The 23,273-nt window shown below is 37.9% G+C and overlaps 1 protein-coding gene across 2 annotated transcripts in view; it reads left to right on the plus strand.

Moving 5' to 3' along the window:
* LOC114646558 (ephrin type-B receptor 1) overlaps positions 1-23,273 on the plus strand; it is a 703,356-nt gene that overhangs the window by 440,748 nt on the left and 239,335 nt on the right. For both annotated transcript variants that reach the window (XM_028794808.2, XM_028794809.2), the window contains exon 5: positions 17,568-17,903. In XM_028794808.2, coding sequence (XP_028650641.1) covers positions 17,568-17,903 — 336 coding nt within the window. The remainder of the gene's footprint in view (positions 1-17,567; positions 17,904-23,273) is intronic.

Below are 23,273 nucleotides of genomic sequence, written 5' to 3' on the forward strand. Positions count from 1 at the left end.
AAAATAAAGTCTAGTCTAAAACTTTAATGTTATTAATACTGCCAGGCCTTACCATGTTTATGCTTTTTATTGTATGTGTCATTTTTCCCTGCTCCTTAACGATTGTCTTGTTTATATTTTATATTGTATTCATTTATTTTCTCCTGATTCCCTCAGGCTTAATTGTGTTCTTTGTCTTGAAGGACATCGCCTCATTATGGTTTAGGACTTTATAGTGTTGCATTCATTAGGGTTGTAGCTACTTGAGAGTCTTATATAAGACACTTACTCTTATGATTACTCTGGCAGCCAAAAAAAAAACAAAATAAAGGGACAAAGCCTGCAAGATAGTCCACAAAACAAATTTCACTATAAGGCAAGCCTGGCCCCAGGAAAACAGAAGGCTTCAGACCAGACTAGGCCTCAGAAGGAACACTGCAGAAAATACATATGCAAAAACCAGGCAAAAAAAAAGTTTGAATTGGAGTTGTTTTACTTTTATTTAACAAAAAAAATCTTCCAAAGGGGTATGAAAAATTTATCTCACAAGATTTCTTAAAATAATCTAAATAATCATAATACAAATTTTTGAATAAATCAGTCATTCTTACAATAAGGAAAACTACACTTAATGTCATAATTTAAATACTTTTAACATGGCTTAGATTTAATTTTTTTTAAGTGAACGTCAGGCTTTTAAATTCAAACCAATAGAAAAAGACTTAAAAAAACATTATATTATGTCCCTTCAGAGGAAGAACCACGTAAACGCTGGCTGTAGCAAGGACAAGTCCACAAAATCTTATAAAAAAGTATGTTAATTAAAAAAAAGAGGAAAATACACAAAAGACTGTAATGAGCAAAAAAGAGGTTGCCAAATCCGAAATAGTATCTTATTCAAGAACAGATTAACACCCTCCATTCACACACCTCTCACCCAAACCCCTGGGTAACTCAGCTTCTTAAGGGAGACTTGATTATACTTAACAATGCAGCACGCACATTTAATGAAGGGCAGTATTTTATTTTGCTGTGACACTTGATTGCCCTGGGTTCGTTTCAACTTTGTTGTAACTTAATGGTTTCAAAGAATGGGAATTCTCCCTTGGTCATTTCGGCAGGTGGATACTCAAACATTTAAACGAGTTTTGCACAGACCCAGAACGTTGTGATGGTGTATCTGCCCCTGATCCAAATCCACAGTTACAAGAAGTTGAAAACCAAAAAAAAATCATAAATCATGGAGAAGACAATATTTACAATTCCACCAAACACCAGAGCAAAATCAAAATTAACCGCCTTGGACTTCAATTCCCAGCAGCCTTTATACAGTACAACTTGGAGCGATCTTTAAATATGATGAATGGGTAACCCGGTCTCTTGGGGATCCACAAAATGAAGATAACATGAAAGAACATATTCTCACACATAGAAATAGGTTGGGGAGCATGCAGTAGTACAGTGCGTTGCCGCACCCACCACACAATGAAACAGCTTGGGATCCTCGTTGGCAACCCCCTAGGCAGATACGCAGTCCATTCCCACCCTCCGGAAATGACCGTCTATCTGCCTCAGCCAGGTGTTACATGGGCAACCCCTTGGCCTGGTCCAGCCACTTGGGTCCTCAACAATGAGGATCATGTGAGCCGGATCCATTGTGCCATAACTGACACTCCCTCACAATGCAGGTAATGTGCCTCATTCAGGACTCCGTGAGCAACAACTCATTCGACACAAAGTCAAACCGGCGGTACCCAAGGATTCTCCGAAGAGAGTCAGTACCGAAGGAGTCCAGTCTTTGTCTCAGGTCACTGGATAGCGTCCATGTCTCACAACCATATAGCAAGACAAGAATCACCAGGAATCTAAAGACTTGGACCTTCATCCTTTTGCATAGATATCAGGAGCACCACACACCCCATTCCAGTTACTTCATGACCCCCCACGCTCACCCAATCCGTCTACTGTGCCCAAGAGGTCATTAAAGGCCTTGATCTTGGTTTTTATCCAGGACACTCATAAGCCCAGACACTCAGACTCCTCGCTCAGTCTCTCGAGTGCCCCGATCAGAGCCTCCATTGACTCCGCAAAGATCACAGCATCGTCAGCAAAGTCAAGATCTGTGAATCTTTCTCCACCAACAGATATCCCACAGCCGTTGGACCCCACAACCTTGCCCAAGACCCAAGCAAGCACTGAACAGAGTAGGAGCAAGAACACATCCCTGATGAACCCCAGAATCAACTGGGAAAAATGCAGAGGTTCTGCCTCCAATCTGCACAGCACTCACAGTACCAATGTACAGGCCAGCCATGATATCCAGCCACCTTGAGGGGATCCCGCAAAGTCTCATGATGTCCCACAGGGCAGCTTGATCAAAAACTGATAAAGGTTGCAAATAAATATAGAACGAAAATAAATAAAAATAAAATTTACATGACCAGACAAATAAAAAAAAAACAATATTATGTTAAAACAGCAAAAGCAATTAATGACAAAAAAGACAAAAAGATGAACTTCAAACATGAGGCATAACACCTACCTGGCTGTGGTATTAGCAAGCTTAGCTGCACTCATGCCATTAGTAAAAACAAAAATAAAAAAAAAATAAGACAAAAAGGCTTAGTAATTTGAGACATCAGTCTCGGATTTAGATTATAATTTTTGGTATTTTTGACTTCAGATTTATGATTTTATAGTCTGATAATGGTATTTAATATTTCTTTGTTTTGTTTGTTAATTTATTTCTGTGCTTTTTTTATTTCTTTTTATTTGTTTTTTTCTCCTCCTTCTTTGTTATTAGTATACTGATTTTTTATTTCATTATTTTTTTAGAAGATTTCCTGTTTATTTCTCTCTATATCCCTGTTTATTCGAAGTAGGTTGTTTCTTGATTTATTTCCTTATTCTTCTAGAATGCTTTTGTTTAAGCAAATTATAATTACAAAAACTATTTGTTTCTTTAGTATTGATTTTTTTAAATTTATTTAAATGTTTAATAAATTAATTTAACTAATTATTGTTTACACATATTGCCTCTTGATTGCCAGTCTGAGGTTACATTCTTTCTTTCAGCCACATCAGAAAACATTCATCCAATATTAAACCCCATTTATTCCTGTTCAGGGTCACAAGCAGCACAGCATATTTCAGCAGCATGGGGCAAAAGGCAGGAAAAGCTATAAATTAAGTACCAGTCCATTACAGGACTTGTTAGCACACAGGCCTGCATTCACTTATGAGGCTAACTTATCTAAAAAAAGATGACAGTGTTTTATGGGACATGTTTCTAATATTGCAAATGGCAGTGAACCAATTTAATGGTGAAATGGAGTGAAAATATTAGGAAAGGAAAAATGAAATATAATGTAAAGAAATTAAGAATTAATAGTAGGGCTACATTTGAAAGGCTCTGGATTAAAATGGTATGACAGAGGGTATATTACTTACTTAGACTTAGTTCTTCCCACGCCAGGTGGCGCATTGGGCGCCAAGAGATCGCCAACGAATTCGGTCAGCAGCAGCGGTTTCGACTTCGTCCCATGATATATCTATAGCGCATAGGTCTTCGTTGAAAGAACGTCGACATGTTTGTTTTGGGCAGCCACGCTTTCGTGTGCCATGGGCGGGCTTCCAGCTCATAGCGATCTTTGGAAGGCGATGTATCGGTTGCCGGAGGATGTGGCCAGCAAATTGAAAGCGGTGTTCCGCTACAGTGCTCGCTAGAGGTTGGGTAGCTGTTTGTTGAAGGATTTCATCATTGCTGATGTGGTCCCGGTAGGGGACCTTCAGTATTCACCATAGACAGCGTTGTTGAAAGACGTTCAGGCGTCTCGTGATCGCTGCAGATGACTTCCAAGTTTCGCTCGCATATATCGCAGTAGGGATGACGGTCGTGTTTAGCAGTCGTATCTTCGTTGGCAGTGTAATGACGTTGGATCACCATATTGGTCCCAGTTGTCGCATTACTGATGACGCTTTCCCAATACGGCAAGCTACGTCAATGTCTGTTCCCCCGTCAGGTGCCATGGTGCTGCCGAGGTAGATGAAGCGGTCGACTTCCTCAAGCTGTTGTTGGCTGATGGAGACCGGGATTTTTGCACGGGCATAGCCGATGCGCATGACCTTGCTCTTGGCCTCACTAATTCGGAGCCCGATTTTTGCCGCCTCATGTTGTAGTAGTTCAATGAGATGCTATTCGTCTCCCATTGCAGCCCTGAAGGCCATGGTTGGCGTGTCCAAGTGTGTGGCACATGATGAATTCAAGTGCCAGGAGGAATAGAAATGGCAAAATGATGCAGCCTTGGCACACGCCCGTGTCAATCCGGAAGGCCTCGGAGATGCCATAGTCCGTGCGTACGTAACAGCTTGACTCATGGTAAATGTTTCGTAAGATGTTGACGAACTCCACTGGGATGCCATAGACTCCGGCGATTTTCCATAGTGTCTCTCGGTGAATACTGTCGAAGGCCTTAGTAAAGTTGATAAAGTTTATAGACAGTTTTTGCTGCAATTCGGTACTTTGTTCAATGATTGTCCGTAGGACAAAGATTTGTTTGGAGCAGGATCTCCCGTTGCGGAACCCTGCTTGTTCCTCGTGGAGTAGGTGGTCAACAGCTTGGCGTAGGCGTCGGAGCAGGATGGAGCAAAGCACTTTACCTGGGACGGAGAGGAGGGTAATTACGTGCCAGTTGTTGCAGTCGGAGAGATTCCCTTTCTTTGGAATTTTTACAATGACCCCATTTCGCCAGTCTTCTGGGACGGTCGCTGTTTCCCAGCACCTGTTAAGGAGAGATGTAAGACGGTCTATAAGTGGTTGTCCTGCATGTTTTAACATTTCGGGAGCGATTTTGTCCATGCCGGGTGCACGACCAGTCTTGAGGGCTGCAATCGCCGACTTGGTTTCGGCTGATGTGATCGGTCCAACTTCGACTGGAAGGTCGTGTGCCGGTGTTAAGAGATCGTCCGCGAATGTTGATATGGGTTCTGGTTGGTTCAGGAGCTCAGTGAAGTGCTCAACCCATCGTTTTTCTTGTGCTTCGGTGGTTAGCAACAGGTGACCGTCCTTAGCTTTAATTGGTACACCTCTCCCGCTGGGCGCGTCACTCAGCTCTCGATCCTGTATAGTGTTTTAGTGTCATTCCTGTCTGCGGCTTCTTGCGCCTCATGTCCTTTCTTTTCGATCCAATCGCGCTTATCTTGGCGGCAGCTTTGTTTGACTATTCAATTGGCAGCTCGGTAGCACTCCTCTGCCGTGGTGAGACCATTCCTAGGGGCTCCCGATCACGATCTTGTTTCAAGCAGCGCTGTGCATCGATTAGGTCCCAGGTGTTATCTTTTATCCAGCGTTCTCAATATGTGCCTCGTCTTCGACCGATTGTAGTTGTGGCACTTTCGATGACAATCTGGTGGAGTCATGTCCAGTCGTTCTCAACCGATTCTTCAGGTTATATTAGGGTATATTAGATGCTAAAAAAAAAATCACACACTTTGTCACAAGTTCAAGACTTCTGTTGCCTTGTGAGGTATTTCACCCTCCCGTGGTATTTTAAAATGCAACCATTCATTCACTCACTCTGTAAACCACTTAGTCCCAATTCAAGGTCAAAGGGACCCAGAGCCTGTTCGAGAAGCACTTGATGCAAGGCAGGAACTGATCCTGGGAGAGGCACAACTTCATCACTAAAATTTCATCTAGTCCTTTCGAAATAAAATATACATTTAACCAACTTTGCTTTCATTCAAAGGATCAAAGCTGAGCTGGCAGTCATGCAAGCAGTTCACATCTCAAAATAAATATTACTTCCAAACAAAATATTTTCAGGGCATTGATGTGTCTTTTCCTTATCTTGAAATAAGCAGCATCTGTAACAGGAATAAGCCTTTAGTCAAAAAAAAAAAAAAAAGACACTGCAGCAGAAGTTGGTGTTTATTAAAGATGATACACAGTGTCTGATTGCATATGCTCATTAAGTGCTCTTATATCCCCGAGTATTACATTTCGTTTTGAGGAAAATGAATAAGTCAGCAGAAAAGCTGAACAGCAGGAGCAGTGTGGGGGAGACGGGGCTGGTGAGCATGTGAAAGTAAAGCACATTAATATCCAATCGTTGGCTTCACATCAAAGAGACAAAACCAGCAGAGAAAAATGGAGAATAATTAATCGAGAAGAAATACATATTCTAAATATTACTTTGCTCAAGGGGTTTCATTAGAGGCAGGCAGAGGTCTGAAGGTTTTGACTGTTGCAGTACTTAGGGGGAATGAGAGGGAAGTTTGCACTGTGTTCCCTCAATCGGCTGATATGGTGCAAATGAAAAACACATTTCATATATAAATAAATAAATACACATACACACACACACACATATATATAGTGTATATATATATTCACCAGCCACCTTGTTAGGTACACCTTGCTAGTACCGGGTTGAATCCCTTTTTACCTTCAGAACTGCCGTTGTTCTTTGTGGCGTAGATTCACAAAGGTGCTGGAAACATTCCTCGGGGATTTGAGTCCATATTGACATGATAGCATCATGCAGTTGCTGCAGATTTGTCGTCTGCACATCCATGATGTGAATCTCCCTTTCCACCACATCCCAAAGGTGATCTATTGGATTGAGATCTGGTAATTATGGAAGCCATTTGAGTACAGCAAACTCATTGTCATGCTCAAGAAACCAGTTAGAGAAGATTTAAGCATTGTGACATGATATGTTATCCTGCTGGAAGTAACCATCAGAAGATGGGTACACTGCAGTCATAAACAGAATGACATGATCAGCAACCAGTGGCGGCTCGCGTATAGGCACTGTAGAACTGCAGCAAATGTTATCAATAACATTTAATATAATGAGTCCTTTTTTCTTTAATTCTTTCTTTATACTTGTACAATATATAATCTTTAAGCTTAATGTCAGTAGCCATCCCCCAGTTTATGAAAAAGATACAAAAATCTTTGTATGGAACTGTGCGTTCACAGTAATATATATATATATATATATATATATATATATATATATATATATATATATATATATATATATATATATATAAAAGAAAGGTCAAGGGGTATTCAACTGAACCTAGATTTTGTATTGGAAATCCTCCAGATCACCCAATGCTTTTATCTTAATAGTTTTCAGGCTACATAAATAAAAGATAGCTGTGTTTTTCAAACTGTTCAGAACAATCACTAGGTAACATTTTGCATGCCCTGTGCAGAGCTTGAAAGCAAAACAGCCAGCAAAGGATTCAAATTGGATTTTTTTTTTTTTTTTGCTGAACCAATTCGGTTATCAAAAGTATGCAAATCAGTGTTTGCCCCTTTGAAGCTGCCATTGGTAAATGCTCTTTTTACACCATTAACTTAGGCAGCAAAAATATTCCTGTTCAAAGCGTAAGCATATCATTCAAAATGTTCTTAACTGATCATGTCAACTCACTGACAAAAATATTCCTAATGCAAATACTAGCTACATCTGTTTTTAGTGAAATCATCACCTGTGTAATTGATTAACTGGTTATCTTTTTTTTAATTTTGTTTTTGTTTAATTTTAATGCTTCTCATTTTATGCTGCACTGTTCTGTTTAGTGTTACGTCATATTCCACTTTTTCATATTATAATTTTAATTATTGTAATAGAATGCTGGACTCATAAATGTAAGTGCACTTAATAAGAATAAATTGAAGCTGAAATATTGTAATTTAAATTTGAATGTATAATTTTTCCATATAAAAATTATGCATGTACAATATGCCAGTTTATTTTAAATTGCAGTTATAAATTTACAAACTAAGAAGCTTTCTATTTATGACTGTACTTCGTGGGTCAAACTTTTTCTGTCCCCAGGGGGAAATTTGGCTTTTTACAGAAGCTCTTTATATATATATATATATATATATATATATATATATATATATATATATATATAAAATAAATAAATATATACACACACACACTATGTTCTGAACACATACCAGAATGACTATGAAGCAAGAAAATTATAATGAAAGAAAAGAAAAAGTTCGTACTTGGCAGTCCCAGTCACAGTGAGGCATCATGCAGGCATATTGCTGTTGGTATAAAGGAGGCCCAGTACAGTTTCTTGGCACACTTCTTCTGAAGACTTCATTAGCTGAAAGTCCTCAATGTTAGTGTGTCAGAGAGAGGAATGTGCAGCATTGTTCATAATGGCACTAAGTTTTGTTTTAATTCTCTCCTTCATTTCTGCTTCCAGGGTGTCCAGAATGCTTCCCACAGCTAAGCCTCTCTTGAGCCTCTATAGTTTGCATAACATGATATAAAATACTTTTAAATCTGCTTATTCCAGTTGTAGACATCTAGAGCATCTGTCAGCAACACTGGATGCAAGACAGAAGCCAAGGTTTCAGTATATTGCAGGCCAAACACTGATATGCAACCAGTAAAGACCCATAAGTTTACCTAAAACACATGGAATGACATGAAAACTTCACCAATGTTGTGATCCTTAAATTAGAATACCTCCCTTTCTGATTAGTTCTTCTTCCCATTCATTTTTTAAATTGCCCTTCACTTCCAGGAATTCAAAGAGCTGGAGACTAAACGAAATAGCATTAGCCGCAAGGAAAACACCAATCTGTATAAGACACTGCTTCATCATAGGGCACACGTAGGCCCACACACACACAATCGATTTAGAGTTCATTTTTACACCAACTTGTTTATTTTTGTAGTAACTAACAAAGTTCATAGTACTCACTGAAAATGAACAAGGATACAGTGAGAACATTTCAACTGTACCAGCTGGAAATCAAACTGAGGTGACTGAAGCTGCAGGGTGGAATCACTAACACCTTTTTCCACCATGCCGCCCACTAAGCATTACAGTGCTAACTAACATTAATTCAAGTGAAAAGTAAACATGTCATTATCTCAGATTTTGTGCCTGTATTATTGGAAATACAAAGTAAATGAACTTAATTTATTCAGTGGCAAGGAAATTGCACCATGTTTAAATGTATCAGATAACGCAAGTTAAACTATACATAAGGAAAGTGAATTAAATCAAGCAAAGTACAGAATGGCACCATGCAGAGCTGCACACACCAGGGCCTTTTGCCTATTGCTGTACAAATTCCACACAACAACGCCCATACTCATGTAGCACCATATTACAATAATGTATCCAGCAAAAAAAGATCGTCAAGACTGTCCCCATATCTTTGATCAGGTGAGGAGATCTGCATTGCCATAAAAAACTGTGAAGTAACAAATTAATGTTTAAAATATGATTAATTTTAAAATGATTGGAATAATTAATGTTATTAAACATTAGTTAAAATTGTATAAATTTTATAAAGTTCTTATTACATATACTTACATTAGATGAAATCAGCAAGGAAGAGAAGAAATAGTTTCTGTGGTCAGCATTTTTTGTAGTTACGTGACGGTACCATGGAGGAACTGGAAATTGAATTAGGGAAATGACGAGACGCTCTAGATGTGCATAGAATGAAGATAAATAGATCAAAAACTCAATATTTTTTCTGTGTCTACACTCTTAAAAATAAAATTGCCAGTCTGGTTCTTCATAGCATTGCTATAGGGGAACCATTTTCGTTTTCCAAAAGACCCATGTACAATACAATACAATACAATACAATTTATTTTTGTATAGCCCAAAATCACACAAGAAGTGCCACAATGGGCTTTAACAGGCCCTGCCTATTGACAGCCCCATAGCCTTGACTCTCTAAGAAGACAAGGAAAAACTCCCAAAAAAAAAACCTTGTAGGGAAAAAATGGAAGAAACCTTGGAAAAGGCAGTTCAAAGAGAGACCCCTTTCCAGGTAGGTTGGGCGTGCAGTGGGTGTCAAAAGAAGGCGGTCAATACAATACAATACAATACAATACAATACAATACAATACAATACAATACAATACACAGAACAGAACAAATCCTCAATACAGTATAGAAATAAAAATTTTAGAAGTACGAGCAGAATTTAACAGTAGATGATATCACATAATATGATTTGGATTTGTTTAGAGTCCTGGAGACCTCATCCATCAAGCTGCCTCCCCCATTTGGCCATTCCACGGCTGAAACAACGCTGAGCTAGCCAATCCGATGAAAGGACCCCTCTTTCCCATGATTCCTGTGATTCTCCATCAGGATGACTTTATCTTAGGCAGGCAAAGCAACTTGGCAGGTGGGCCGTGGCACCAAGTGCCACATTTGAGTACTGAGAAGAGAAACAGAATAGGTGAGGGTTAGTATCCAATTATAACTATCATGTTACTTATGTTTTAGTGCTAATGACTAACAACAGAGATGCAGTCTGTACAGTTAATCAGAAGCTCTAGTCAGGATATGCTAAATTGAAGTAGTGAGTCTTCAGCCGGGATTTAAAAGCTGAGACCGAAGGGGCATCTCTTATAGTAGCAGGCAGACCTTTCCACAGTTTAGGGGCCCTGTAACTAAAAGCTCGACCTCCCACTGTTATTTTATTAATCCTTGGAATCATTAGCAGACCAGCATCTTGAGATCTTAATGTGCGCTCTGGTTTGTAAGTCATGATAAGTTCAGACAAGTAAGCCGGACCTTGGCCATTTAATGCTTTATATGTTAAATGGAGGATTTTGAAATCAGCCCTAAACTTAACCGGTAGCCAGTGTAAGGATTTAAGAACTGGAGTAATGTGTTCATATTTTCTTGTTCTTGTAATAATTCTTGCAGCTGCATTTTGGATTAACTGGAGGCTGTATAAAGAACAGTTTGAACATCCAGTGAACACTGCATTGCAGTAGTCAATCCTACTAGAAATAAATGCATGAATTAATTTCTCAGAATCCTGTTTATTTAGAAAGCACCTTAATTTCCTAACATTTTTAAGATGGAAGAAACATGTTTTAGACAACTTTGTAATATGCGCTTTACACTCCTTGATTGTGTGCTGATGCAGTAAAATTAATGGGGATTCCAACTGAGTTAAATGATGGCAAAATATTGTTGTGATCAGCGTCATTCCCTCTAACAATTAACATCTCTGTTTTATCTGTATTTAAAGACAAGTAGTTCTCATTCATCCACTCCTTTAATTCACTAACACAACTAATTAAAGACAACATCGGAGAAACTTCATTTGATCTAAATGAAAGGTATAACTGGGTGTCATCTGCATACGAGTGAAAATTAACATTATGTTTCCTAATGAGAGATCCCAGTGGAAGCATGTAAAGTGAAAACAGTAAAGGTCCCACTACTGAGCCCTGCGGGACACTATATTGAACTTCTGTGTATAATGATGGAGTACTGTCAGCACATTTCTGTACATATTGGAATCGAATTGATAAATAAGAACTAAACCAAGCGAGCACGGTGCCTGTAAGCTCAACATTATTTTCTAGCCTGTACAGTAAAATAGAATGGTCGATGGTGTCAAATGCTGCACTTAAGTCCAACAACATAATTACAGCGTAGTTTCCTTTATCAGAGGATATCAGAATGTCGTTTACAGCCCGCATTAGTGCCGTTTCTGTACTATGACCAGTGCGGAAACCAGACTGGAATTTCTCAAATAAATTGTAATGCGTAAGGTGTGACTGAAGCTGATTGGAAACTACTTTTTCTAGTATTTTAGAGAGAAACAGTAAATTTGAAATAGGCCTATAATTATTTAGTATGTGTGGGTCTAGGTCTGACTTTTTAAGTAATGGTTTAATGACTGACACTTTTAGTGTATCAGGTACTGTGCCATGCAATAATGAACTATTGATAATGTTTAGAATATTCGCTGCAAGAACATCCATTGCACTTTTTACTAGTTTTGTTGGCACTGGATCTAGGGAACAAGTAGTGGGCTTCATTTTATAAATTAAAGTTAAGACTTCCTGCTCAGTTACAGATTAAAATTACTAAAGTGCTGAATACAATGTGAGGCAGGGTCTTCTAAGCTAGTATGCGGTTTATACTGTGATGCTGAGATCTGGGATCTTATATTTTTAATTTTCTCATTGAAGAAGTTCATAAAGTCTGTACTGCTGATATCTGTTGGTATTTTTCACTGTTGATCTGAATTTCCATTTGTTAATTTGGCCACTGTTCTAAACAGTACCCGAGGATTTTTATTATTGCTATCAATTATTGTAGAATAGTATTCTGAGCGAGCTTTAAAGAGGGCTTTTTTATATTTATTAACACTCTCTGTCCATGCAATTTGAAAAACCTGTAGCTTTGTTGTTCTCCATCTGCGGTCCAGTTTTCGACACTCTAGTTTAAGAGCTTGAGTGTTTTCATTAAACCAAGGAGAGTTTCTATGTGCTTTGAACACTTTTGTTTTAAGGGGAGCCACTGTGTCCAGAGCATCTCTCAAGGTCACATTATAATGTGATGTTAGCTGATCTAAATTGTACAAACAGGTTCCATAAAGAACCTTTATTTATTTAGATCAGTAACAGATCCATACAACAAATACCCATGAATATATGGTAACAGATCGTAAAATACTAATGGCTCATGATTTTTAAAAGATATGTACAGGCTAACTCCAAGTTTTCTTAATTTGACAGTATTCTGCAAGGTAGCCTACCATACATTAAAGATTTCAGGATTTTTTTTCCCCACATATTAGGAAGTTTTTCAAGACACAAAAAATCAAGTTCATACATGAAAAACCCATCCCAGAATGAAATGGTGCTTTGTCAAGCAATAGATCTACGAAGAACCATACAACCCAGTAAAGAACCATAAAATGCCATTAAAAAAGCAATATTTTAATAGTGCAGGGTGGAGGGAGTAAGAATGGAAAAGTGAAGCTGAAAGCAAAGGAGGTACAAGCCCCGGGTGCACTTAGAATCATTGATCCCATGGACCAGAGATTTATAGGCAGAAGCTAGGAAGAGAATTGGAGCAAGGTGAAAAATTAGGAAAAGTATAGCAAAACTATGTGAAAAAATAATGGCTGACAAGATAACCAGAAAAATGTAAAACACTAGCAGTTTTGTATTGGGCAGAAACTTAGAAGAAGCATTGAAAGAAAGAAGAAAGTTCAAGAGTTGAAAACTCCATGATGGATCAAGTAGAAAATAAGTACATTAGTAGTAGCCTAAAGGTTAAAAGACTTAAACGGGCTGCACATGTACTGTTTGGAGACAAGAGGAAAACAATGTGATAAGGACCAGAGGAAAGAAGGAGACTGACACCAAAAACTACATGGAATGATGTGGTAGAGAAAGATATGTTGAAGGTGGGTATAATAAACATGGCCTGAAATATACTGCAAAAGAAAAAAGAAATATACATTTTCTTTAGCAACTGCAGATGAGTAAAAAACCAGAGGGAAAGAAAAAAGAGGGTTTAAAATGAAGAAAGAAAAACAATGTTATGCCATTGTAGGATGTGAAGACTAATTCTTTATCTGCTGCAGGGGTTATTTCAACTAGATGCTCCATTCTTTCTTATACTTTGAAAGGGAAATCCAGCACGTTTTTCTTCTGTCATTTCGAATCTTCCTTGCGGTTATAATCGTGCACACATTTGGGGCACTTTAGTGTTCTGTTCTATAGTAATCGGAATTCAAGTATAGTGTTCCACATATTGTCAATTTTCTGTTCAGATTACGTGCGTTATCCATCGTAATGCTTTCCAACATCACTCAAAAGGCTCTTGAAATGTGAGGCAAATAATTACACGGTTCAATATTATCAATCTTTTTTGTTTACAGTTTTACATTCTGACTTGGTGCTGCAATATTGTGTGCATTCCTACTATTTTCATGCCATTTAAAGAAGTTTGTCTTCTGGTTTTCTCCTATTTTATCAGTAGTAGTGGTTAAACTCCTTCAGCTAGTACTCAACGGTAAAGACAGCATGTAAAATAAAGACTGATAGTTAATCAATCTCTCATTGTCAGATTGATTTTAAAATCAACTACTGTAAAGTAACATCACAGCCCAAGATGTACTAAGCGAAACAGAATCACCCGCTCTTTCTGTTTCAGCCGTGTCTTTCTTCTCTTTGTGAATATTGACTATAATTTAGTGTTCTGTTCTGAGTGACACCAAGGAATTTGGGTAACGCGCATTTATGACATGCACTTCCCGAGAGAAAATCCAAGCAAATTTATGTGCAACTCTTTAAGCGCCTATTTAGTGTGTCTGTGTATAGGGCTTAACACAGATCCCTGCAATTACGTCAATCACTGGCATAATCATGGCCTCTCTTGTGCCTGCCAGGGCTAATTTGGCAGTGAACTCCTGCTGCTTTCCTGGTGAAACAGCTGATAAAAGCACACTTTGGCAAAAAAGAAAATGTTAACAAAATAGATATAAGAATGTGTATATCCCCAGTGCCCATTCAAAGTAGACAAGCCAATATTACAAAAGAGGTTTCTCAATTACCATGGCCCATTTATCTCCTTCTGACATGCCTAAGACCTGATCAGCCCCGCTATGACAAGTGTGATGCAATTACAAAATCATGTGAAAGACACATATAGACTCTTTCGGAAATCTGCTATTTGATTTGCTATTTCTAAGTAGAGATTTACATATTAGAAAATAAACTATATCATATACAAAATGTATCCTTTTCATCTAATAGTAATTTCAGTCATGCAATGGACACTTAAACCACTAGAACTAATGTAGCTAGACCTTGTACATTTGTAAGCAATAATTGGTGTGCTTATGAGAAATCTGTGATAAATCAGATTTGAGCTACAGTTTCTCATGTAGGGCATTAACCTAAATTATGGTCCTATTCAGTATGGCCAAAATAGCCACAGAGTGCTAAGATGGGTACAGAAAGTCTACTATGTAACACCAATCCTGGCCTTGGCAAATACTTTACAGATTCCCATGTGTTCTTTCATAGCATGACTGGTGAAATGTCTGGATAGGAATACCCACACCAAGTCACTCCACATTTGAATGTTTTTGTATGACTGTTTATGCCCTGTGATGAACTAATATCTTTTTGTGGACACTCTTGATCATTTTTATTTCTTTTGGTTACATCAGTATTACTGATCATTTAGTTTCTATGTGTCTGTGTATCTGCAGTGTTCCGTGTGTCTCGTGGGTGGTTCCAGAAGAGGTGGGGCCACCTGCCTATCACTGTCAAGTGGCTATGCCCAGTCCTATAAACACTGGGAAAACAAACATTCCCATGTGGTTAAGCTTAGTGCACTTGGGTGGTTTTGGTGAAGTCTACTGATTATTGTTATCATGCCTATTTTTTGGATTACCTGTATTTTGAACCTTTGCTGTGTTTTTTGACCTCTCTTCTGGATTTGTCTTTTTGTGACTTCACTTTTGGATTGCCTACTTCAAGAAACTCCTGCTTTACTTATAAAAAATCTTCAGCTGCCATTTTATGTTTACAAGCTGAAAGCTGACAGATGTTTGTTCTTGAGGAACTGTTGTTTACTGATTTTGGGACTTTATACTAAGGTCGGGTTTATAAGCTAGAGCAGTACAACTGATAGATAGATAGATAGATAGATAGATAGATAGATAGATAGATAGATAGATAGATAGATAGATAGATAGATAGATAGATAGATAGATTGATTGATTGATTGATTGATTATACTTTATTTGTCCCCAAGTACAAATTAAAAATTTACAGAATGTGATAGTAAATTCAAACTGACTTTAACTCACTCAAGATGATTTAAAGAAGCAGAAATCTTCTGCTTTTAATCCTGTTCCTGGAGAATATTTTGAGTGTTACCATACCATGTGCTCTTACACCCATAGCATATATGAAATAAACCTATTCACTCTGTGTGTCTGTCATTTTTCATACTTATATTATATTACATATTTTGACTTTAAATGACATTGATATTAAAAGGGCACTGGAAGAACCAAAAAAACTGAGTATGAATACATCAGAACAATGTGAATTCGGTATAGTTTCCATTTTTTAATCACTTGTAACCTTAAAAGAATGCTCCACACTAAAATGATATTTCTTTATATAGATTTTAGTGGTGGTCAACAAAAATTTCGAATCACACGTTTCCGTAGGAAAAAAAAGACTTAATATCAAAGTTTCTGATAAAATGGGTGGTTATGGAGATCAATATTGAAGAACAGGAAAGAATGTCAAAAAGGTCCATGAAAAAATTCACTTTGCTTGCATAATCCACACTTTGAGTCAAAGAATGAGTGGGTTTTCAGTTCAAAAGTGCGACCCCGCTGTTTGTGGACTACTTTTATTTTCCTTAGTTATTTATGTAACAATGTTTTAGCAAAAAATACATGTGTTTTGCATGTTGTGAGCATACAACTGGATGATTCGACATGTAGATTATGCACCACTAATAATGTGAGATTTTTTAATGGATGTTTTTGATATTGTTTGCTGTTGTCCAGCATTGTTTACCATTTTGAAAGAAATTTTATAATGTACTTTCACTATTAAAACATCAGATTCAAAAAGTTTCTTGACCATCACTACAAACTACAAGGAGTAAATAACATATAAAAAATATTAATTTTTGGTGGAATATTTCCTTAAGATGTTTCAAATAGTATCTCAGGCACATGGAGAAAATCCTTTCAGGTTAAACTAGGTACTGTAGATAGATAGATTTGTACAGTACTTTATTTCTCACCAGGGGGAAATTAAAACTTTACAAAGAAAGAGAAACTATATATATATAATACTGTAAAGAGGAGGCAAGACAATGTCAAAGAGCTGGGGCACCACCCCAGTGACCCCGAATAATTGGAGTACTTAGAAACACGAAATACACACAACAAGTTCTGGATGCATCTCTTCAGACAAGAGCTCAGTATAGAGTTAATTTCAAAATGGCCAAGCTTCCGGTCATAAGGTCTCCAGATAGGAAGAGTCAGATCCAGAAGTGATGTCAGAGGTGGAATAGATGTCAATCTTCCATTCTGAAGAGGAAGGAAGAGAGAAGGCATTAGAGCACAGTGCCAACCCCTGGCTCAGTGGGTAATTACCATCACTATTAACAGAAAGGTCATAATACCTGAACTTACTTTAATTCCTCATGTGCAAAGACAATTCTTTCAACTTAAACACCGATCAAACATTCCTCGTTACATGGAGGTTGGCTCTAGTGTACCATTAAAAAGTCATTCTACATTACAATGTGGACAAATTCAAGCAGTAATATATTGGTCTGCCCTAGGCTGAGCAGAGTCCAGTGGATGACTACACCCTTTATTCCTTTCCAAAAGATGGAGCACAGACTGATTTACTGATCTCATTAAAACATAAACATTGGTTTTAGTTATTTATTTTGAAAACAAATAAGGTGTAAAGATGTTGCATTTCAGCCTGAAATGGGACATTACTTCAGTTATATCTGTCCTGGAAATCTAACAGTCTTGCAGTGATACACAGTCTGCCTCTCTCTGCTCCACAACACAAAATTAAGTTGTTAGATTCTGCTTGTGAAACGGAAACATGATTATGACTTTTACTCACATGTGTGCAGTTCATCATATCATTCATTATATGATAAGAAGACATCCATTCCTCTTCTGTACATAATATAGTTGACCTATTTACATATCCATGATTAATTGATTATTTCACATTATTTCTTTGCTACAGGTGTCCCCTCTGGGCCTAGGAATGTGATTTCAATTGTGAATGAAACTTCAGTCATCCTGGAGTGGCATCCCCCACGAGAATCAGGAGGCCGTGACGATATCATGTACAACATAATCTGCAAGAAGTGCAGTGCTGACCGCAAGTCTTGCTCTCGCTGTGATGACAATGTTGAGTTTGTTCCCCGGCAGCTAGGCCTCACAGAAACCAGAGTGTTCATCAGCAGTCTCTGGGCACACACATTCTACACCTTTGAGATCCAGGCAGTAAATGGAGTGTCCAGTAAAAGTCCCTACCCTCCTCAACACGTCTCTGTCAACATCACTACCAACCAAGCAGGTAAGTGCACTATATGAAGACATTTATATAGAGAATACGGTTCAAGGACAAGGGACCACTTGAAAATGAGTATGAAGAGGATTATGTGAGCTTTATAATTCTGAATTGATTGAGTCACTGACTCTGTGTCCTTCTCATTTTTAAACATTCAACCTTCCCAAATCTGATAAAGACAATAATAAATAGAATGAGCTATAAGAAGTGTGCATTCTTCAATGACCAATAAAACATGTAGTGTACAATACAGTTTACTACAATAAGCAAGCAAAAACAAAGCATTCTGTCCAGTACAAATCTCATATATCATATTCATCAGTAAGCATATAGCTATTCAAGACACTTTAAATTCTGCAATTAGATAGTGTTGTGAACCTCAGTGTCAGTGCCTTGATGTTGGTGTGCAAACTCCACGACTGTAGAGGGAATGACAGCTTGAGTCTAATATGCCTGGTATTATGACATCCATTCATATGGCTTTTAAATCTGGCAGTAAGTCAGAAATTGATTTATTTAATGTTGTTTAGTTACCTTAACCTATGGAGATGCTACTAGTCTTGACACTTTCAGTCGCCCAATGATACACATTAAAGATTTTTTTTACATTAAACATTTTAAGAAAGTGGAGGCATTCTTGTTCTTTTCGTAGTATGGCCTGAGGGTCAATGCTCTATACAATCTCATGGCTGACGCTGATTGGTTTGATTGCTCTGATGTAGCTTATTTCAGTTCACTTTAGTGTTTTGCCGTTATACCTTACAGTATAGTGAAAATTGGTACTCCTAGTGGTGAAGAAGCATGGACCAGTCTTGAGGATTTCCAATATCCAAAACATGCACAGATGATTTTTGGATGATGTCCTAGCCTGTTATGAAATCCACTACCCAGATGCATACGCCCAGACATCTGTCATTAAAGACCAGTTCATGAGGTAACTGTAGCATTAATGGCGTAGCCTGCAAGCATATTTGAGGAAAATATTTTGATAATGAGGGAGGATATCATTGACTGGTATGTTAGTCTGATATGCAACTGGAGTGTGTCTAGGGAGCCTGCAAGCATGGAATTGACCACCAATATCTGACACTCAATGGCATTGGAAGGTTAAATTATAAACAGTTGTTATGGGAACAATGAGAAAGAACACCTGACTTGAGGCACACTACCCCCTCAGCGTCTGCTGTTGCATGAATACAATTAAGTGTGAAACACAAAGGAGCACGTATTGAACAGCTGTAATTCAATTAGATAGGCTTAGAATGTCTGAATTTTTTTGCACAGTAATTGCAACCCATAGACAACTTTGAGCTTAATTGATAAAGACAAAAAAAAAACAAACCCTGGATGTAGCATTTAACAATGCATTTTTCATTTCTGTAATCCTTTCATGAATATATAAACCTGTGCAGAGCAATGCAAGGTGCAATCAAGCTGAGAAATCCTGTGACAGAAAGCCACCTCTGACAAGGTCATCTGGCTAAATCAGCTGCCATGCACTGTACATGTCAAGCTGGTGACTTTGAAAATCAAAGGCTTTGCATTTCATCATCTGTGTGATCTGTAGCCATGTAAACCCCATGAAACTCAGAGCAGAATGAATAGGGCAAAGAAGATTGGGTAAACAAGAGACATTTTTTTTTTATCTGCAAGGGACATTGTCAACACATCTCTATTAAAGGGATTCACACTGCTGGGTAGCTTAGTGGGGCACAGACATGTTAGGCATGTGTAATATAGTCGGAACTGGCACCAAACAGAAAACCATAAGGTTTCAATTTATTTAAAGTGTCTCCATAGGGTTTGTTTCCTATCATTTGTTTCAACAACTTCAAGGAACCCAAGTCAATTTATATTTTAATTAGTGCCAGTCTGCACATGTACAATATGTTCATAATAATGGTTTGGATATTGTAAAGTTGCAAAATATTGGTCTTCTACTCTTCAACATTTTATGTGCAGCTGCGTCTTTTCCAGGTTCCCAAAATTGAACAGCTACTGTGTTGACAAGGTAGGATCCAGCATGAGTCAAACATGAGTACGTTATGTATGTTTGTATGGTACGGTATGGTACATTCAATACAGTTTGAAACTGTTTGCCCTTCATGCCTTACCAACTGCAAAGCAGATCATAAACTGGGACTCACCTGTAGGCAGAGGGACAAGAAATAATTAGCATATACCATTTATAGTTTAGCTTGTGGGCAGTTGTTATTATACTATTCACAATGTAAGTCAATACTAAATACGTAAACAGAATACAATATGGTAATACATATATAATAATATCTACAAAGTACAGTGGCCCACCAATAGGGCTGCTACCTCAAAGCTTCAGACTGCTAGTCACACTTTCTGCGTTTTTGCATTTTCTTTCTGGGCAGTGTGAGTTTTCCTGAATTTTTCCAGTTTTCTCCCACATTTCAAAGATAATATATGACTTAACTCGGGTGCCAAACTTGTTAGCACAACTAAATTCTGGCCTAGGCACTACCCTTCAGGTATCAACAGTTTTTTCTCTGGATATTCTGATCTCAAGTCACATCCCAAAGGTGTTCATGTTTGGTTAATTGGTCCCTCAAAATTAGCCTGGTATGAATGAGAGTAGATGAATGAATGTGTGTGTAAGTAGGTCCCCACATTGTACAGCCTCTGCTTCTTTGCAGCCTTGTATTGGGATAAGCAGACTCAAACATTCGATGAAGAGACAGGTTTATATTATATGGGGCTGTATGCAATTTAAAAGGCTATTCATTATGAAAGGTGTTATATTAAATCTTCTTTCACTAGATGGAGACTGTAAGACATTTTGGAGTGTTTTCTGTAATTAAAGGCTTTTTATGAAATCGGGATTCGCTGAGTGAGATTCTAAAGAACTCATTTGTTCCGTTTACAAGGCAAATTCATATGATGTTTTTTTTAAAGATCATATACTACATATTCCTTAAAAAATAATTGAGAGAGCAGACATGATACAGATACAACAGCTCAGCAACTCCAGGAGCTTAACATACTTGGAAGTCTGTAATTTTTTTTTCACAAGCAATGCCATGATAAATGCCCTAGGGTCAGTGTCTTCCTCCTGTCTCCAACAGATATGGATGTTCTACCACAGTTATTCTGGGGTTGTGTTGCATGTTTAATGTCAAGAGCAGACAGCTGAATTTAAATATGCACATAACACTTTATTCACATACTGTAAGCAGTGACTGATGCTAGGGGGGCCTTTCAAGAAAGACAGCTGCCTTGGTTGCCGTCGCAGGGAAGTTAAGACAGAGCAGTGGACTGTAGTTAAAGAGAACGGGGATTAGTGTGGCATACCTTATTTTACAGTAATGGCATACTTCCACTTCAGTTATTTTTAACATAGTTAATATATATTTTAAAATACATGTACAGTAATTACAGTGTATGTACAGTACATATTGCATAATTACACTGCTCTTATAATTAGTAGGAAATCCTGCACCGGATAATTAAAACAACCACTCTTTGTCTATCAGAATTCATCTAGTAGCTCAGTGTGCAATTGTCTTTTGTTGCAATCAATTTCTTGTTCTAACTATATTATATTTGGGCTTATAAATAGAAGCATATAGGACTATTGAATTCAAGTGTATTTTGAATTTAATCAGATAAAAAAAAAATACAAAATGGAAAAAGAATTTATAACCTGGCAGGCCAACTCCTGTTTGCTGACGAGCTTCCTGAGGCACCCTGCTGGCCTCTTTGCTGCATGCATGCATTTCAATTAGTGGCTCAATACTGCAGTTCATTGTTTACTTGCGCAAAATGTTTGACAGATATGAGCAAGAACATTGATGATACCATTTATTTATTAAACAGTAGCATTTTTATTCTACATTAGATAGGTCATTCTGATTGATTTACACTGTCCGCTGACCGAGGTGGCAATGCGTCATATATAGGTGACAGATGCACGCTGTTGCTTTGCTTAGATTCTTCAGGTTAATAGCATCAGAGTGTCGGAGGACTCAGCTCAGTGTATTTTAGCTCTCCACTTGCACAGTAATGTATGCTTCAGCTGTGGAGCAGGAGGATGAGCACATTAATACTTCTTCAGAGTCACTTGGATATCTTTGCCCAGTGTACGTTACTGTTAAATAAAATGAATTTATTCTCAGGGCAGGTGTACTCTGCCTGAAGACACACAGCATCAATTTCACAGGTGTGTCTTTTTTTACCTAGCATGACATCCCATCTCACCTAACCTTTCAAACATCAGCATAAAGGACAAAAGTACAGGGACTGGAATTGTCACCAATGTTCCTACAGCAAAGACCTCAAGTCAGCAGTTCTGCTCCAGGGTCTGGCCTTAAGGAAGATGAAATGAAAGGTGAATCACATCTGTCTGCACATGGCAGTGAAATACAGTACTAGGTATTACTGTAGATTAGGTCGGAAACTACCAGGTTTTCGCCTAGGGCAGACTACATAATTGCTTCTATGAATAAGTTCAGTACAGCTATTGTGGCAATAGGTGGTTGCTCTTGTAGTATCTCTGAAAATCAAAATGAAAGAACCAAAGAACCCAAGTAATAAAACACTAAAGCTGTTTATTATTAAATATAATAAAAACAAGCAAAGGTAAAATCCAAAGTACTAAATGATTAAACAGAAAACATTACAGAGGAACTGGACTCTGGTATGTTTAGTGGGGTGAATTGTATATTTGTCCACACAATAATGTACTTCAAATCAGTTTCCTAATTTCCTCTCATCTCTCTCAGCTTTTGCCAGTTATGTACATGCCCAGGTAAAATTATAGGTCCTGCCCAACACATACCCTACTTGGCTATCCAGTACTACATCCTAATTAGGAGCACTGATTCTCTCAGAGGGCATATTAGTAGTATTATTACTGTTTTACATTTGTCTGATGCCTTTACCCAAGGCATCAAAGATTTGTCCACAGGGGGAAATTTGGCATTTTACAGAAGCTTGACAGACAGACAGACAGACAGACAGACAGACAGACAGACAGACAGACAGACAGACAGACAGACAGACAGACAGACAGATAGATAGATAGATAGATAGATAGATAGATAGATATTTTGCTAAATAATTCATTGACTGAAAGTCCTCAGTGTTAGTTTGTCAGAGAGAGGATGTGCAGCATTGTTCTTAATGGCATTCAGTTTTGTTTTAATTCTCTCCTTCACTTCTACCTCCATGGCATTCAGTGTGCTTCCTATAACTAAGCCTGCACTTTTTAATTAGCTTGTTGATTCAGTGGGCCTCTCTTAAAGTGAAGTTATCAGCCCAGCTCATCACAGAATAACTTACAGTTTCAGGATAAACTGTGTACAGATATTCTTTACCATTGAAGCAGGTTAGGTGTCTTTTTGAGGG

This window comes from Erpetoichthys calabaricus, chromosome 2 (genome assembly GCF_900747795.2).
Source record: "Erpetoichthys calabaricus chromosome 2, fErpCal1.3, whole genome shotgun sequence".
Lineage (NCBI taxonomy): Eukaryota > Metazoa > Chordata > Cladistia > Polypteriformes > Polypteridae > Erpetoichthys > Erpetoichthys calabaricus.